We start from the raw sequence: 20628 nt of genomic DNA on the forward strand, positions 1-20628 counted from the left end.
TTGTCAATACAAGTGTTGGCATGCTGTTGGCATATCTCTAAAGGCTTACGTCATTGTCCGTCACGGCAAAAACAACATTGCGTAATACAGACGTTGACGACTTATTTAATTCAATATCTGTTTTAAATGAAATAATTAAAGAAAATAAGTACATGTACAACAGTATCAAATCTATAAGGCAAAATCGACAGTCATTTCCGCGCCACATATAGCATCCGTCCAGACGTTTCCAGCTAAAATTAAGGATGTACATTACGTATCTGGTCACTAACAATCTTGAGCACGTGAACATTATCCATACATTAAAGTGTCGCACCATCCGATATAAAGTAATGATGTAAGTCGTGCAAATAGTTCTTTGAAGGTGGTCAACACCCACGTAATAAAATATCAGAAAAAGTATCCAAGTTTCACATAAGCCATAAGCATTGTTTCCCAGGATGTCCTTCCTACCGTCCTATCATATTGGGTGGTCGAGTGTCCAACTTGACAAGGAAAATACTTGCTTAAAAAAAGCCCGGTCTACAGGGTTTATTTGGCAGTGAAGATGTGTATCGAAAGCGAGGCGACGTCAATAAAGCATATAGTGCGTGCAAGTTCGGCATGACAATCTGAGTGCGTGCAAGTTCGGCATGAAAATCTGAGTGCGTGCAAGTTCGGCATGACAAGTTGAGTGCGTGCAAGTTCGGCATGATAAGCTAAGTGAGAGCAAGTTCGGCATGACAAGCTACATGTAAGTGCGTGCAAGTTCGGCATGACAAGCTAAGTGCGTGCAAGTTCGGCATGGCAAGCTTAGTGCGTGCAAGTTTGGCCAGAAACAGTTTTAAAAGACGATGGTGCTTTTTTTTACAGAAAACAAATCTAACGTGACTGTCAAAATTTTTATTTTGGAATTGATAAAGAATATGTATTCATCTTTTAATCAAGAAATTTCTTAATCGTAAAAACTTGCACCATTCCGCCTGCATGTAGCCCGCGGTATAACGATACGACATCACTCGTCATTACAATGAATACATTGTTCACCAAACTCCATTCTGGTAACTTATAAGATTCAAATCGCGTTAGATTTGTCTGAGGACTCGGCCATCTGTCCGTGTTACAGTGGGTTGACCCATTTTACATCATGGCTGACCCATACCTAACAAGACTATCTGTCCGTCGGTAAAAATAGTGTGGCCAGACAATGATATCGAGTCAATCGTTCAATTACCGTAAACATGTTACGTACGATGAATTGTTTTACTTTTTATCTTACGATCTGTCTAAATCACATCAATTTTCGTAGCACGCGCAACAGCATCCTTTATGACGTCACAAGTAAATACGTTTGATAACGTCATAAATTCATGGATATCATAACTGCGGTATGTCTGATAATAATTGTATTTTTCTATTACTGTTATGTCAACAGGAGGTATTGAGAATTTCTTAAACGTCTCTGCATTTCGTGTTATGAAAATTGAAATGCACTATTGAAACAGGTATGTTGGCAACCAAGCATACATCTTAGGTTTGATTAAAGCTATGTTACACACGGTTGTGCCATTAAAAATATGTTTCTATTTATATTTTCACGTTAAAAAAAAAACTGGTGTATCATCTTTCGTGAAATATTTTTTCGATTGAATCTGATCACAGTTACCAGTTCCGTCAGAGCGTTATCCAGAAACCACTTCATGACCATTCAATTTTTTTGTAATAATTCGTGAATTTGACATGATGATGGTTGTCCGATCGGTGGGAATCTTTTTATCATTATCAACATTCACGTGCGGTTGTTAACTGACCCTCTACGTAAATGTAAATACAGCATTTTCGTCTGTATCCCAGGAAAATAACCAGAAAAAATGGTTTTGCTTGTTGACCAGCATGGAACATCCGAATACGCTCAAGTTTTCTAATCGCGATTGCAGAAAAATGGCTTCTTTCGGACGGTTTGAGGATATATCAGACGGGCATTGATAATGTTATTTTTAAATGGCCTATAAAATGGTCTATCAAATGGCCTATACAAGGGCCTATAGCTGATTGTTCTGGTAACAAAACAGTTGGGATGCCTTCCATATCAGTCAATAGCAACCTTCGGGAAACAGTTCAACGGGTTGGTCCCAACACCTCGGTGAAGAGTTTTGAGTTTCGACTAAAAAAGCATGACACACTGTTGTTGTTGTTGTTGTTGTTGTTGTTGTTGTTGTTGCTGCTGCTGTTGTTGTTGTTGTTGTTGTTGTTGTTGTTGTTGTTGTTGTTGTTGTTGTCGTCGTCGTCGTTGTCAATGTTGTTGTTGTTGTTGGTTTTTAACGATAAACCCTCGTGTTGTTTACTGTTTTGATACGAGATAGCCGAGTAATCACGTGATTTTTGCCGAACCTCGTTTTAATCAGTGTTAACATCTTTTCACGCGGGTTCATGTGCACTAGCTTTTGCGATCATAGCTTCATAATTCTAAAACAGGACCCACTTTAACCATATAACGAAGCTATTAATAGGCCGATGTCGTGATGAAATCAGACACATACGAGTAATACGTAATAGTCCTATTTACGAACTAACGAAATTTCTATTTCCTCCACTAAAATCTCTAGTACATATATATACTAGCCAGTTGTAAAATAGGCGATCGATCCCATTTGTGCATAGATGTGTCAACCTGTTCATTGATCGGTGCAACAAATACATAACATGCACATGTAGTAAGACAGCTTGATCGTAATAGTGCGGTAATGTTTCCGGTAAGTATCAAATATATAAACATAATGACACCCATTAGAGAAATAAAAATGGAACCTTTTGACTTTCCTGTTATGGTCGTCCAAAATCCATTAACTTATATATTAAAAACACACAATCAATTACTGTTGTAAGTATAATTTTATTTATCATTGTGTGGTTAAAAGTCAAAATAATACCTACAATCAAATATGTTTATTGTTTAAATCCATATCGTTGTCTCTGGCATGTTGTGTGTGTACTGTTAATGATTTTCAGGAGATACTTTGTATAAGCTTTGCCTTTAGGCAAGTTTCAAATAGTATCAAAAGAAAATATCCTGAAATGAAAAATGAAATATCATAAACTCATCTTTGATTATACTGTATGTAATAAGGGGTTAAATGGACTTTTCTACGTCACACTCTCAATCTGACAAACAGTCGTTAAAACCTGAACAAGGTTTAACAATATTGTTACGTCGATTCAGTGTATTGAATGTATTTGCGTGGTTCTGCCCTTCGGGAACCTGCCATAGAGGCATCGGGATATTAGCGAGTGGCGACGTGTACGGTTTTTGTCGTCGTCGTCGTTGTTTTTTTTATACGTGTTTTGTTTTCACAAGAATAAGATATTTATTGTTCCCATAAATATTTATTATAACTGTTGAATGACATTCAGTTTATACCACACGTGGAATAAACTCTAAATGCGTTTTGATTGGTTGAGACGGTAACCTTTGACCGGGACTATTTTTTAATATTGTGATTCAATGTATTTTGGTTGGCTAACACCTGAAGGCCGCTTAACGAGATCCTCATGATTTTATCATTTTTTAAAGATATATACGTGTAAATATTTCTGTTAGTTTATTGTTTTGAAAAAAATAAACTTGCTTATTATTTGTAATGATTTATAATGAATTGTAATATCTCCATACATTTCCTAAATTGACAGTTTTGCATATTAATAAGCGGCATTTCCCTACTGCTTGTTTTTGTGAAGAGAACACACGTTGACACAAAACAGGTCAATTCATCCTCAGAATAGCGTTTCTATTGTGGTAGAAACACGTCACACAAACTCGTGGTTGCTGTGTATTGTATTTCTTTTACTCGAGTTTGTAATTTTTCAAAAGTTACAAAAACCTTTTTAAAAACCACTCGTTGTGTAATCTCCATTGATTGACAGCCCGTTACTGTAGATAACGGTAACAACATCATGAATATGTAATTATAGCTATTCACGCTAATCTTATAAAAAGTGGCCAGAGTGCGAATGTTTATTGAAATCCATCTGCCTCCCAGGAACATACATGTGTGTACTTGCGCCCTCTACTGGTGGTTCCATTTCTAATGACAAACGTGCAATACTTACTTTCCATTCAGATAAACATTTCAATCACCTACAGGACGTTTTGTATTTCTGGACAACTTAAAATGTCACAAAAACAAAATCCATATTATATGCCACAAACATGAACGACCGCGATATGTCCGACAGGCCTATACAGTAAGTATATATGTACTTATTCCCTGTAAAAATGGCTCGGGCAAGTAAACAACTGGACCCATGTAGGGATGGAATGGTACAGGCATGGGAAAACTGGGACTCCTTTAGGAACGGTACAGGCCGGGAACAACTGGACTCCTTGGAGAATGGTACAGGCCGGAACAACTGGACCCCTGTAGGAATGGTACAGGCCGGGAACAACTTGACCCTTGTAGGAATGGTACAGGCCGGGAACAACTGGGCCCCTGTAGGAATGGTACAGCCCGAGAACCACTGGACCCCTGTAGGAATGGTACAGGCCGGGAACAACTGGACCCCTGTAGGAATGGTACAGTCCAGGAACCACTGGACCCCTGTAGGAATGGTACAGCCCGGGAACAACTGGACCCCTGTAGGAATGGTACAGGCCAGGAACAACTGGACCCCTGTAGGAATGGTATAGGCCAGGAACAACTGGACCCCTGTAAAAAGGTACAGGCCAGACACAACTGGGCCCCTGTAGGAATGGTACAGGCCAGGAACAACTGGACCCTGTAGGAATGGTACAGGCCGGGAACAACTTGACCCTTGTAGGAATGGTACAGGCCGGGAACACCTTGACCCCTGTAGTAATGGTTCAGGCAAGTAAACAACTGGGCCCCTGTAGGAATGGTACAGGCCAGGAACAACTCGACCCCTGTAGGAATGGTATAGGCCGGGAGCAACTCGACCCCTGTAGGAATGGTACAGCCCGAGAACAACTCGACCCCTGTAGGAATGGTACAGGCCGGGAACAACTGGACCCCTGTAGGAATGGTACAGGCCGGGAACAACTGGACCCCTGTAGGAATGCTACAGCCCGAGAACAACTGGACCCCTGTAGGAATGCTACAGCCCGAGAACAACTGGACCCTTGTAGGAATGGTACAGGCCGGGAACACCTTGACCCCTGTAGTAGTGGTACAGCCCGAGAACAACTGGACCCCTATAGGAATGGTACAGGCCGGGAACAACTGGACCCCTGTAGGAATGCTACAGCCCGAGAACAACTGGACCCCTGTAGGAATGGTACAGGCCGGGAACAACTGGACCCCTGTAGGAATGCTACAGCCCGAGAACAACTGGACCCCTGTAGGAATGGTATAGGCCGGGAACAACTGGACCCCTGTAGGAATGCTACAGCCCGAGAACAACTTGACCCCTGTAGGAATGCTACAGCCCGATAACAACTGGACCCCTGTAGGAATGGTACAGGCCGGGAACAACTGGACCCCTGTAGGAATGCTACAGGCCGGGAACAACTGGACCCCTGTAGGAATGGTACAGGCCGGGAACAACTGGACCTCTGTAGGAATGGTACTGGCCGGGAACAACTTGACCCTTGCAAGAACGGTACAGGCCGGGAACAACTTGACCCTTGTAGGAATGGTACAGGCCGGGAACAACTGGACCCCTGTAGGAATGGTACAGGCCGGGAACAACTGGGCCCCTGTAGGAATGGTACAGGCCGAGAACAACTGGACCCCTGTAGGAATGGTACAGCCCGAGAACAACTGGACCCCTGTAGGAATGGTACTGGCCGGGAACAACTGGACCCCTGTAGGAATGCTACAGCCCGAGAACCACTGGACCCCTGTAGGAATGGTACAGCCCGAGAACAACTGGACCCCTGTAGGAATGGTATAGGCCAGGAACAACTGGACCCCTGTAAAAAGGTACAGGCCGGAAACAACTGGACCCCTGTAGGAATGGTACAGGCCGGGAATAACTGGACCCATGTAGGAATGGTACAGGCCGGGAACAACTTGACCCTTGTAGGAATGGTACAGGCCGGGAACACCTTGACCCCTGTAGTAATGGTTCAGGCAAGTAAACAACTGGGCCCCTGTAGGAATGGTACAGGCCAGGAACAACTCGACCCCTGTAGGAATGGTATAGGCCGGGAGCAACTCGACCCCTGTAGGAATGGTACAGCCCGAGAACAACTCGACCCCTGTAGGAATGGTACAGGCCGGGAACAACTGGACCCCTGTAGGAATGGTACAGGCCGGGAACAACTGGACCCCTGTAGGAATGCTACAGCCCGAGAACAACTGGACCCCTGTAGGAATGCTACAGCCCGAGAACAACTGGACCCTTGTAGGAATGGTACAGGCCGGGAACACCTTGACCCTTGTAGTAGTGGTACAGCCCGAGAACAACTGGACCCCTATAGGAATGGTACAGGCCGGGAACAACTGGACCCCTGTAGGAATGCTACAGCCCGAGAACAACTGGACCCCTGTAGGAATGGTACAGGCCGGGAACAACTGGACCCCTGTAGGAATGGTACAGCCCGAGAACAACTGGACCCCTGTAGGAATGGTATAGGCCGGGAACAACTGGACCCCTGTAGGAATGCTACAGCCCGAGAACAACTTGACCCCTGTAGGAATGCTACAGCCCGATAACAACTGGACCCCTGTAGGAATGGTACAGGCCGGGAACAACTGGACCCCTGTAGGAATGCTACAGGCCGGGAACAACTGGACCCCTGTAGGAATGGTACAGGCCGGGAACAACTGGACCTCTGTAGGAATGGTACTGGCCGGGAACAACTTGACCCTTGCAGGAACGGTACAGGCCGGGAACAACTTGACCCTTGTAGGAATGGTACAGGCGGGAACAACTGGACCCCTGTAGGAATGGTACAGGCCGGGAACAACTGGACCCCTGTAGGAATGGTACAGGCCGGGAACAACTGGACCCCTGTAGGAATGGTACAGCCCGAGAACAACTGGACCCCTGTAGGAATGGTATAGGCCAGGAACAACTGGACCCCTGTAAAAAGGTACAGGCCGGAAACAACTGGACCCCTGTAGGAATGGTACAGGCCGGGAATAACTGGACCCATGTAGGAATGGTACAGGCCGGGAACAACTTGACCCTTGTAGGAATGGTACAGGCCGGGAACAACTTGACCCTTGTAGGAATGGTACAGCCCGATAACAACTTGACCCCTTTATGAATGGTACAGGCCAGGAACAACTGGACCCCTGTAGGAATGGTATAGCCAGGAACAACTGGACCCCTGTAAAAAGGTACATGCCGGGAACAACTGGACCCCTGTAGGAATGGTATAGGCCAGGAACAACTGGACCCCTGTAAAAAGGTACAGGCCGGGAACAACTTGACCCTTGTAGGAATGGTACAGGCCGGGAACAACTTGACCCTTGCAGGAATGATACAGGCCGGGAACAACTTGACCCTTGTAGGAATGGTACAGGCCGGAAATAACTGGACCCCTGTAGGAATGGTACAGGCCGGGAACAACTTGACCCTTGTAGGAATGGTACAGACCGGGAACAACTTGACCCTTGTAGGAATGGTACAGGCCGGGAACAACTTGACCCTTGTAGGAATGGTACAGGCCGGGCACAACTGGGCCCCTGTAGGAATGGTACAGGCCGAGAACAACTTGACCCTTGTAGGAATGGTACAGGCCGGGAACAACTTGACCCTTGTAAGAATGGTACAGGCCGGGACCAACTTGACCCTTGTAGGAATGGTACAGGCCGGGAACAACTTGACCCTTGCAGGAATGATACAGGCCGGGAACAACTTGACCCTTGTAGGAATGGTACAGGCCGGGAATAACTGGACCCCTGTAGGAATGGTACAGGCCGGGAACAACTTGACCCTTGTAGGAATGGTACAGGCCGGGAACAACTTGACCCTTGTAGGAATGGTACAGGCCGGGAACAACTTGACCCTTGTAGGAATGGTACAGGCCGGGCACAACTGGGCCCCTGTAGGAATGGTACAGGCCGAGAACAACTTGACCCTTGTAGGAATGGTACAGGCCGGGAACAACTTGACCCTTGTAAGAATGGTACAGGCCGGGAACAACTTGACCCTTGTAGGAATGGTACAGGCCGGGAACAACTTGACCCTTGTAGGAATGGTACAGGCCGGGAACAACTTGACCCTTGTAGGAATGGTACAGGCCGGGCACAACTGGGCCCCTGTAGGAATGGTACAGGCCGGGCACAACTGGGCCCCTGTAGGAATGGTACAGGCCGGGAACAACTGGGCCCCTGTAGGAATGGTACAGGCCGGGAACAACTGGGCCCCTGTAGGAATGGTACAAGCAGTTGACAAAAGAACAACTGACAAAGGGCACCTGGGCCGTTAAGCATGATATTCATGTATCCCACGACTTATTTCATATTTTTGCATCGGTCGTGGTTTAATGAAATATTTTTGAAGCAAAACAAAAAACTTGTGTTAAACAAAATTGAAATCCAATGATGCCTCTGCCAGCTGCATATATACATCATGAATTATCTACATTAAACGACGAGAGAGGTATATGATTGTAGAGGACAAGTTGGAAGGTCTAGCTCGGGACGGACCCGATATCCGCGACGTACTTAGTTTGTGTGTATATAAAGAGTGCTCCAGACCGCCAGAATTGATGCTGAACTGTCGAGTCGAGGCGAAAGGTTTGTTGCGAGTGTTATACGATCTTGACCCAGACAATTCTAGTCAGCTAAATTATTACAATATGGACTGAATGGTGGCCAGGGGGAGATTTTGACAAATCTGTGAGCCAGGGAAAAATTGAATTAATGTCAAGGGAAGATCTGTGTGGCATGCCATCGAGGCATTGACTTCGGTGTTTATTTAACAAACTACAAATTTGGCGATAAATTGGGTCAGAATGAAAACGGAAAATAAAGTGGACGCCATGTTCTGGAACAGCTCGCGGGATTTGAAAGGTGACCCGACGGGAACGGGGGTGATCACGGAAGATGAGAATAATGGGAGGAGGGTTAAATTAGAAGACAAATGTCCGAAAGAAGTATTTGGGAGAGGGATGGACGACAGGAAAGAAGTAATAATCAATTGGAGAGAGAAAAATAGAAAAGAAATGGATGAAATAGAATGATGGAATTATAGACAGAAAGGAAGAGGAAGGAAGGAGATGAAGAAAAGTGTGGTAAAGAGAAAGAGCGTATGAATGAGTGTGGAGAGAGAGAGAGGCACGACTAGACGGGAGAAGGTATCAAGAAAAGAATTGGGAAAGAGAGAAGAGGGGAGACGACGTAGAGAAAGATGAAATATAGATCCGGAAGTGGGAAATGGGAAGAAAATGGAAAGGGAAAGACACAGAGCGAAGCATAGTACGGGGTAAATGGGGTTTTATTATTGTGTAACGTCCTATCAAGTAAACGGAGGAAGGGGAAAATAAAGGGAACGACAGGCAAGGACGAACAGCGACAAGAATGAGTCAGAAATAAGAAGAGTCATTTCAGGAAAAATGAATGCCGAATATATTGAGAAAAAAGTCCTCCTACCTAATTAATAATTAATTGGAATGCGACACTCATTAACATTGTAATGATACCACCTCTGTATAATGCATATTATCACAGCTCTGTCACGGCAGTTCACCGAAAACTGTCATAAATTTGATAGAACTATTGTTCTTCTATTGTTTTTAAATCACAACTGTAACGACAAAGGTTCTGCACGATTTACAAATAGTCATACTCGCTTTCACCAGATCAAACTTAATGTACTTCCTTTTTTTATATAAATAATGAAAAGGCCAGGCACAATAGTACTTTTGACGAGTGTCCCATACTTAACGGGCAAGATACTGTCGTTACTGAAATATCGCTACAAAGCTTAGGTTAAGTTTCCTGTCATTATAAACAATACATTTGGTTTAATGAATATTGTTTTACAAGAATACGTAAATAAAACATGATCGCGGAGCGAATGCTCATCCGGAGATCTATGTCCGTATGTCCCCGTCATCCGGAGATCTATGTCCGTATGTCCCCGTCAACCGGAGATCTATGTCCGTATGTCCCGTCAACCGGAGATCTATGTCCGTATGTCCCCGTCGACCGGATATCTATGTCCGTATGCCCCCGTCAGCCGGAGATATATGTCCGTATGTCCCCGTCAACCGGAGATATTTGTCCGTATGTCCCCGTCAACCGGAGATATTTGTCCGTATGTCCCCGTCAACCGGAGATCTATGTCCGTATGTCCCCGTCAACCGGAGATCTATGTCCGTATGTCCCCGTCAACCATAGATCTATGTCCGTATGTCCCCGTCATCCGGAGATATTTGTCCGTATGTCCCCGTCAACCATAGATCTATGTCCGTATGTCCCCGTCATCCGGAGATCTATGTCCGTATGTCCCCGTCAACCGGAGATCTATGTCCGTATGTCCCCGTCAACCGGAGATATTTGTCCGTATGTCCCCGTCAACCGGAGATCTATGTCCGTATGTCCCCGTCAACCATAGATCTATGTCCGTATGTCCCCGTCAACCGGAGATCTATGTCCGTATGTCCCCGTCAACCGGAGATCTATGTCCGTATGTCCCCGTCAACCATAGATCTATGTCCGTATGTCCCCGTCAACCGGATATCTATGTCCGTATGTCCCCGTCAACCGGAGATCTATGTCCGTATGTCCCCGTCAACCATATATCTATGTCCGTATGTCCCCGTCAACCGGATATCTATGTCCGTATGTCCCCGTCAACCGGAGATCTATGCCCGCATGTTCCAGTTACCCGGATGTCTATGTCCGTATGTCCCCGTCAACCCGTCAACCGGAGCTTTATGTCCGTATGTCCCCGTCAACCCGTCAACCGGAGATCTATGTCCGTATGTCCCCGTCAACCCGTCAACCGGAGCTTTATGTCCGTATGCCTCCGTGAACTTCCTGTTAGTTCCTCGAATTCATCACTAAAACTTAGATTGCAAACCATATACTTTTTTTAGGAATTTAGCTTAATTAATTAGCCATAATCAGAACTAAACTTAAATTTGCACCTTTGTGTTTTAATGAATGAGCATGAATTTTGGTTCCTTGTTCAAAGTCTGCTAATCTGTTAAGATAATAATTCCATATTTATTATTTAATTCGCGCTTGTTTTTTGGGGGATTTTTTTATTGTTTGTTTGGGTTTTTTTTAACCAATTTTCTAAAAACGAAGTGTTCAATTGTACTAGATTTAAACTATTAAATTAAAATGATAATAGTTGTCGACAACTAATTTTGAAATACGTCCAGCATATGATGTCGGTGTTCGCCCGAGAGAATATCCTGGATATTATGATACGGGTGCTGGACTGTACGTCCAAAAGATCCTGAACAGTCGTGTCCGCACGTGGCCTCCGGACTATGACGGAGACGGACAGGTTAAGTGTTCCACGACCGGCTTTTATGGAGCTCTCTAAGCCCGGAGTCAGAGAAGGCCTGTACTACGTTACACTTTAATTATATCATGTCATCCCATATCTTTCTACTCATGTTTACGACCTTACAGAGCCTTTATGATGTATAGTTCTGAATAACACCCTCACACATTTTTTTCAGTCCCGGGAAAGAAAACAATATCTAATTGTATTATAAATACGGATCGATTTTAACATCAAATATGCAAGCTGTTAATAATTCACTTTTTTTCTCTGAAAGCAAAATAAAATTTGACGGGTCACAAGAACGTAAAACAAAATCAATATTTCAAATTGAAAAACACATAAAAATACCAAACTGTAATAACTCATGTTTTTGTCGTTCAATTTACCATGAAGGATGGGCCTCTTGGGACTACAAGACGATTTGAATTTTAATGGTCATACCGAGTGAGGACTAGATACCTAAATTATACGTACACAACCTGAACCGTTCATGGGCGATCGCGAGACCGCTTACAATCCTCAACTATCACAGATAGTCGCTCAAACCCATATTCTAAATCTGTCTACAATCTGACTCGGGTAATTTGAAAATATCTGATAAAGGTTTTTTATGTACGTAAATATATGTGTGCGTGTGTGTGTGTAGGTGTGTGTGTAGGCCCTGTCTCATCTATGATGACAAGTCCATAGTAAACATGGTCCAATCATTACTATTATGTACATAATGTACATTATATAATGGTATGAGAGAGGCGACTGTGTTGAGAGTGAAAGATCAATGACGTATTACATTTCATTACGTCACACCGCTGTAATATACCGAAATTGTGACCTCTGGCGGCATGTAAAGAAATATATCAGGTCATGTCGATATGTAACAGAGATTAACTTTCGGAACAATCGCGATATGTTTGAAAACCTTCTGACAAACTCCGTGTATGACAAAGGAAAGTGATTTCGGAACAAGTTAACCTTTTCGTGAAGGTCATATCTCCTTGCCTTCTGCTTTGGTGTAATTCCTTTTGACGTTGTATTAATACAAATATCATGTTTGAGTTCTGACCAAATATAATGATCGTGAAAGTCTTTGTTTGGTGATATTTTCTTCCTTTTCTTTTACTCGTACTTGATATATTGAGCTTAAAAACAGTGGGTGTCGGGTGGTGGGACTTCTAGGGGTAAAGGAAATGTGTATCATGTACATTTGCAAATATATGTACACACACCTCAATAGAAGTTTTTCTTTAATTTACAGTTACTAATTAATTTACAATAAAAAGGAGTTTACTTACATTATCCAAATAAATACTTACCTACAAATTAAAAGTTCAATTTAAGAATGCTTTTCTCTGTCTGTATACCATAAGGAATCGTGCGGGGCATTCCGAGTGTAAATATCTCAGAAGAAAACGCTCGATATCATCCGAATGTCATCTAGATATCGTCTACAAAGGAAACGACAAACGCACTCCTATCTTAATAATGTCAATCTGGTCCTAAAACAGTCGATGTATGCATCCAAGGTAGACTTGTAACTTGTAAACATTTATTCTAAAAAAGTCAGCATCGTCGTAGAGGTCTCCTGTCGTCAAATATTCTACTTGTACAACCAGATTACCATATGGTTATCATATATAAACGATAAACAAATAAAAAAAATCAATGATTCATCGATTTAATTAAATCATTTGATGGGAAAAAAAGAGATATTCAAATTTTCAAACCGTGACAAACATTTTAAGGACCTAACGGCAGTTGGGCGTTGGCAGCGATGTTATTATTTATTTAGAATACAAACGGACCGTGTGTCGTTTGGGAAGGATGGTATATTTCGAAATCCAACATGTAAATTTCAGAGACACTGAGAGAAAGAATGGAACAGTGTAATATATTTGTCTAACGCTACTCGCCTCGCCATAACTCTATTAAGCGTTCGTCTCACTAGAAACACCAGACCGTGAAGACATTCCAAGCGTGAAATGTTCTACTCTCAATGAAAAATCCATAACGCTCATCAAAAATGCAAAACTCTTATAATTCACATTTTTAGCGAAACAAGAAAGAAAATTGTAATTTCATTGACAGGATAGCAAACCGTAACATTGAAATCAATAGCTGGGGTCAGTTTTACCAAGAAAGTTATACACCAGCTCAGGCTTCACGGAAACACCACAGGGGCCCGAGAAATAAGAATTTCTTAAAGTCTATATTATTTGGACCTATCCTAGTGTGTTTAATACATTTTGGATATTTTCGAGAGTGGGGCTTAATTAACCTTGGGTTAAACAAGACATGGACAACCCTCGGTATTTAATATATAAAGAAGAAAACGTCCGAAGACGTGCTGTACGCACTAGCATAGGTCCGAATACACATAAAACTAGAAAATTCTCAGGTCCCTGTGTTCAACACCAGAACTGCAGTTTGTCATAACGGTTTTTTCTCTAATAAAATTTAACGATTTTTTTTTAAAATCCCAATGAAAAATTAAAACACTGAATCACTTATTTGCCGTTTAGCTTTGGAAATCGATGTATCAACCATCTGTTATATGTAAATGGAATTTGAGAAAGTGCAATATGCTGAAAGTGGATAGTAAATACTTAATTTAGATAGGACTCACTTTTCATTATCGTAGAAATATATCATCGTTACATAATACCGATGTATACACAGAGATTAAAAAGCGCTTCTAAACAACGAAATAACACTATCTTTTATGTTAAATATGATCATGGTCCAGAAAGTTCTGAAGTGTCAATACTTTGCAAGCGAAAATATAAAAGTATAACGGCCTTTAATAATTAATGTATTTAGTCATTCCGTGACAGGGAACGACAACATTCGAACCGGCTAGTTAAAAATCCCAAGTTTCCTTGGAAGAAATTTCAATTCGTCCCGCAAGAACCATCAGCTTAACAAGTTAAAATGGTGATGAAGCTCCTGGGTAACATATTAAGGTCGTAATATAGACCGTTTGTAAGATACATGTATGTGAGGTTAAAATATATTCAAAAGGTAACCCAAACAAAAGTATTGATGTCAAACGGTTAAATCCAAAATATGAGATTGTTTTTTTAATCCAAATAATTTCAGAAATCAGTTGTAATTTCACTATACTTTGAACTCTAATAAACTCAAAATGTTGGGGATATATACTTAATATAGGGTTAGAATCTGTTCGATAACTTTAAAGCGAAATTTGATGCCTAAACATCGTGAGATTAAAGGAAAAACAAAAGAAAATAGTTCAACATTGTTTTGTCGTAACTTTTCTCCTAGACCACAGATGATTATATGTAAAAAATAAATAACGACAGGGGATGTATAGTTGTGGACTAAGGAACCTTAGAAAGTGACCGTAGTTGATAAGTTTTGTGAAGCCGATGCCAAGGGAACATAAATAGCACATCCTTTTACTTGTGACTGTGACTGGTAAGCTTATACCGATTCGTCTTATATTAAACAACAAAGTCTAACCCCTTGTATCCTGGTGTAAAAATATGTCCTAAACTGAAATGCCTCTAATTAATATGCAAAACAGGATATTGTGTGGAAATATTGAAACATATTAGAAATCATAACCATTGATTACCAAATTTGTTATTTTCAACAAAAAAAAACTTATAGAAATCTATCAAACTTGTTTTTGTATGTTATCATTTCCGCGACACCGTGAAGCAGCCTTCAAATGTTCGCCAATCAAAACGAATTAAACCACGTGGTAAAAAAAATAGTCCCGGTCAAAGGTCACCTTGTCGACCAATCAAACCGCATTTATTCCGCGTGTGGTCTAAACTGACTTATTTAACAGTTTAATGACTAGTTGATGCCCTGGGAGCTGAATTACACCCACCTATTGTGGTAGAAATGTGTATATAAAATATGTAGTTATTATCTATGACATGTACAGGAACACATTCAAATTTGAATTTTGCCGGACATATTGTATTATTTTTCAACATTATCCCCTTCAGTATCTATACACTTTTGCCAGCGGTGTTTAAGGGCCTCAATGCCACTTTTATAGAACTCCTTTTCTTGGCTGTTCAGAAAGTCATGTTAGGGTTAGGGTTAGGATTTGGGTACCTGAAATAGCTGTTTTCAGTTTTGGAAAAAGATGAAAGTCTGATGAAGCGAGATCAGGTGAATAAGGCGGATGCTCAATCAATTTAAAGCCACAATCGTGAATGGCAACCATGGCAATGACAGACTCTTTCACCTTAACCGATTTTGTCCATTTTGTAAAAGCCGCTTGTCTTGTTTAATTTAGAGTGCTACCTCGTCAATATGAACTAACCAAATGATACCAGTCCTTGGGTACACGGCACTATATAGTCAGAGAATAGTAGGACTTAAAAAGAACATCCTTGAGTACCTCCTTCAATACGAGGCCCACAACATATCAATCCTCCATCGTAAACCGGTCTACTAATTCTGTTCGCCCTATTATTAACTTGATTTTGGTTTGGTGTCATACCAATGCGAACGCTCGTTTATTCTAGCCAATTCGCTGATATGGGCAAAACGATACAATTGGACTTTTGATTAATCTACATGGCGTTATATATGTCTTTATATGGCACCAGAGGTCACAATTTCGGTATATTACATGTACATTACTTTTTGTGAAAACCCTTGTAGGCCCCTAGTTGTGTCGTTAAAATTTTAGTCAGATTGGAAAAACAAAATGGCCTCGGGGCTGATAATCCCTCTGACTGAGATCTCCCTTTCTCATCCCTCGGACTGTGACCCGCTATCTCATCCCTCGGACTATGACCCACTATCTCATCCCTCGGACTGTGGCCCACTATCTCATCCCTCGGACTGGTACCCATTATCTCATCCCTCGGACTGTGACCCACTATCTCATCCCGCGGACCGTGACCCGCTATCTCATCCCTCGGACTATGACCCCCTATCTCATCCCTCGGACTGTGACCCACTATCTCATCCCTCGGACTGTGACCCACTATCTCATCCCTCGGACTGTGACCCACTATCTCATCCCTCGGACTATGACCCCCTATCTTATCCCTCGGACTGTGACCCACTATCTCATCCCTCGGACTGTGACCCACTATCTCATCCCTCGGACTGTGACCCGCTATCTCATCCCTCGGACTGTGACCCACTATCTCATCCCTCGGACTGTGACCCACTATCTCATCCCTCGGACTGTGACCCACTATCTCATCCCTCGGACTGTCACTATCTCATCCCTCGGACTGAGACCCACTATCTCATCCCTCGGACTGTGACCCCCTATCTCATCCCTCGGACTGTGGCCCCCTATCTCATCCCTCGGACTGTGACCCACTATCTCATCCCTCGGACTGTGCCCCGCTATCTCATCCCTCGAACTGTGACCCACTATCTCATCCCTCGGACTTTGACCCACTATCTCATCCCTCGGACTGTGCCCCACTATCTCACCCCTCGGACTGTGACCCACTATCTCATCCCTCGGACTGTGACCCACTATCTCATCCCTCGGACTGTGACCCACTATCTCATCCCTCGGACTGTGACCCACTATCTCATCCCTCGGACTGTGACCCCCTATCTCATCCCTCGGATTGTGACCCCCTATCATATCCCTCGGACTGTGACCCACTATCTCATCCCTCGAACTGTGACCCACTATCTCATCCCTCGGACTGTGACCCCTATCTCATCCCTCGGACTGTGACCTACTATCTCATCCCTCGGACTGTGACCCCCTCGGACTGTGACCCACTATCTCATCCCTCGGACTGTGACCCACTATCTCATCCCTCGGACTGTGACCCACTATCTCATCCCTCGGACTGTGACCCACTATCTCATCCCTCGGACTGTGACCCACTATCTCATCCCTCGGACTGTGACCCACTATCTCATCCCTCGGACTGTGACCCACTATCTCATCCCTCGGACTGTGACCCGCTATCTCATCCCTCGGACTGTGATCCGCTATCTCATCCCACGGACTGTGATCCGCTATCTCATCTCTCGGACTGTGACCCACTATCTCATCCCTCGGACTGTGACCCCCATCTCATCCCTCGGACTGTGACCCACTATCTCATCCCTCGGACTGTGACCCACTATCTCATCCCTCGGACTGTGACCCACTATCTCATCCCTCGGACTATGACCCTTTATCTCATCCATCGGACTGTGGCCCACTATCTCATCTCTCGGACTGTGACCCACTATCTCATCCCTCGGACTGTGACCCGCTATCTCATCCCTCGGACTGTGACCCACTATCTCATCCCTTGGACTGATACACACTATCCCATCCTGCGGGTCTAACTCCTCTGCTCCCACTCACAAAGGGTGAAATGTTATAGAGTCTTGTATTCAGAATTTTTTTACAAGGATAACTGGAAATCGGCAATGGTATTGTGAACAATAAGGTTCATGTTTTGTTGTTGTTGTTTTATAACATAGAAACTAACCACAAAAAAACGATGGGGAAGTGTGGTTTACCTGTTGTATATCTTAAAATTAAAAAAAAATACAATAGCTTCATGACAAGTTTATTATCAAAGGTTTGTTTACCGATATGATTTTCATTTGTTGCCCATATAAAACACAAAACGGAAAAATGAAATAATCTTTCAAATAATGAAACCGATATCTCGTTGTCCTTTGTTCATAGCGATCCCCAGCAGTAAAAAGCGCCACCATGACGTGTCACGAAAATGATAGATTAAACTATTTCATAGTAAATTGTTGCATTACATTGAATGAAATTAATGAGGTAACATTGCAAATTTACGACCAAGCGACAAACGAAAGACCTGGTTTTATTCCTGAATTAAATCCTTCGATATTCTATGTGCCTGATAAGGTCTCCATCAATCAATTAATTCATTTAATCACAGTTTATTTCGTCATAACGTATGTAAGATAAGCATGAATCAGCCGGGGCAGTGACGCGTGGCACTCTAGCGTCGCAATTATCACCAGTGAACTCGGTGACGCCCGAGAGCGTCCCAGGATTAGCATGGCCATTCTACATTCCAAACGAATTCACAAAGATTTCCCATTGATTATGGCATCGATTTTTCATGACAATTTTAAAGAGCTAATAAAACTAGAGATCAATAATTTATGGGGGTTTTATGTGAATAATTTATGTAAAAAAGTAATGGTCGTAATATTCCATCAATCCAAGAAATGTTAAAACTGTTTATTTCCACAGGGTAGGCTTTCTTTGGGTCTGATTATGATATTTCCCATCCGGGCCTGATTGTACCACCACGACATTCCCTGTCCAGACCTGATTGTACCACCCCGACATTCCCTGTCCGAGCCTGATTGTACCACCACGACATTCCCTGTCCGGACCTGATTGTAAAACCACGAGATTCCCTGTCCGGGCCTGATTGTACCACCACAACATTCCCTGTCCGGGCCTGATTGTACGACCACGAGATTCCCTGTCCGGACCTGATTGTACAACCCCGACATTCCCTGTCAGGGCCTAATTGTACAACCCCGACATTCCCTGTCAGGGCCTAATTGTAACACCCCGACATTCCCTGTCCGGACCTGATTGTACTACCACGACATTCCCTGTCCGGACCTGATTGTACCACCACGACATTCCCTGACCGGACCTAATTGTACCACCACGACATTCCCTGTCCGGACCTGATTGTACCACCACGACATTCCCTGTCCGGACCTGATTGTACCACCACGACATTCCCTGTCCGGACCTGATTGTACCACCACAACATTCCCTGTCCGGACCTGATTGTACCACCACGACATTCCCTGTCCGGACCTAATTGTACCACCACGACATTCCCTGGACGGACCTGATTGTACCACCACGACATTCCCTGTCCGAGCCTGATTGTACCACCACGCATTCCCTGTCCGGACCTGATTGTACCACCACGCATTCCCTGTCCGGACCTGATTGTACCACCACGACATTCCCTGTCCGGGCCTAATTGTACCATCACGACATTCCCTGTCCGGGCCTAATTGTACCATCACGACATTCCCTGTCCGGACCTGATTGTACCACCACGCATTCCCTGTCCGGACCTGATGGTCGCCTACCCTTGATATGACGGTACCGATATCACGAGAAGAAAAGTATTTCGTGAAATATAACGATTTATATAAAGATTTTGAAACATATTAAAACTGAATATCTTTAAATATCATTCCGATACTCATTAGTTGTCTGTGGTCTGTGATGTTACCGCCTGTTAGGATGCTTAAACATAACTATTTTTGTTTTGTTTTGTACCATGTTTAACATTTGATAACGTGTTTTACCGGAAGTTTAGAAATCTTCTAGCTGACAAATACTGCACATACTCTGGCAACATCCACGTAACACAACAGCAACAACAACAACAACAACAACAACAACAACAACAACAAGAAAATGGAAAGCGACTTACGATTGGATTTATTCAAACGCCAAATGGCCTTTTCACCGACATATAAATGGATACCACATTAGTCGCCTCATACAGTGAGCAAGACCGTCTAACGGGCACACTTTTCTGTCCGATTTGTATAGAATCCAATAAGAAAAACAGACACCGTCACTATTACAAAAGGTACAAGACGAAAGAATCCACACGAACATTTAAGGATGGCCTCCCTTGTGTGCGAGATACATGCGTGTGGTGAATTTATGAGTGTGTGTGTGTGTTTATTGTTTTTTGTTGTTTTTTTAGACTGCGGTATGTTTGTGTTGGTCTCCTTTTGATAGTGCGTAAATGATTATGTCTTTATAGTGCTGCCCCACTGAAACATACTGCCGGAGACACGCAGCAGAACACCTCGGTCACATCATACTGACAACGGACAAATCAGTCGTACTACTACAAAATTCTAGGTCTGGTAAGTCTCGGCCAGGGGACGGAGCACAAAGGCTTCCTCACAGGAACGAACGCTCAACTGAAGGGCAAAAGTGAGAAAGTGTCAAGGGAGACATTTGGAAGAATAAAGACGTTTAGAAAGAAGAGAACTATTCCAAAAACTATTATTTTAAGAGTAACATTGAGTCCATTGATTTCTATATAATATCCTATCATTGTCCTTAATCTAATTCCAAACGTCTTTCGAATTCCCATACATATACTGTAATATTGAATTCCTTCAAATGTAAAATCCTTGTTCCTAACGCCCTTGCCGTAATATGAAATGGTCGACAAGTGAAATGTTGTGAAACATTTAGGAGTATCTCTGACG

The 20628-nt window shown here is 43.1% G+C and overlaps 2 protein-coding genes across 2 annotated transcripts; both read left to right on the forward strand.

Annotated features, from left to right (window-relative positions):
- Positions 1–10301: 10301 nt before the first annotated feature.
- LOC117326522 lies at positions 10302–10958 on the forward strand. The gene has a single exon (XM_033883278.1). It carries the CDS (start codon positions 10302–10304, stop codon positions 10956–10958), a length of 657 nt encoding a protein of 218 aa, XP_033739169.1.
- Positions 10959–16102: 5144 nt separating this feature from the next.
- On the forward strand, positions 16103–17104 carry LOC117326523 (histone-lysine N-methyltransferase 2D-like). The gene has a single exon (XM_033883280.1). The coding sequence runs from the start codon at positions 16103–16105 to the stop codon at positions 17102–17104; it is 1002 nt and encodes a 333-aa protein (XP_033739171.1).
- The last annotated feature ends 3524 nt before the right edge of the window (positions 17105–20628 follow it).

This window comes from Pecten maximus, chromosome 4 (assembly GCF_902652985.1).
Source record: "Pecten maximus chromosome 4, xPecMax1.1, whole genome shotgun sequence".
NCBI lineage: Eukaryota > Metazoa > Mollusca > Bivalvia > Pectinida > Pectinidae > Pecten > Pecten maximus.

Bases quoted from the DNA above. Each gene is read 5' to 3' on its own strand.
- LOC117326522 (XM_033883278.1), top strand. From the start codon at position 10,302: ATGTCCCCGTCATCCGGAGATATTTGTCCGTATGTCCCCGTCAACCAT.
- LOC117326523 (XM_033883280.1), top strand. From the start codon at position 16,103: ATGGCCTCGGGGCTGATAATCCCTCTGACTGAGATCTCCCTTTCTCAT.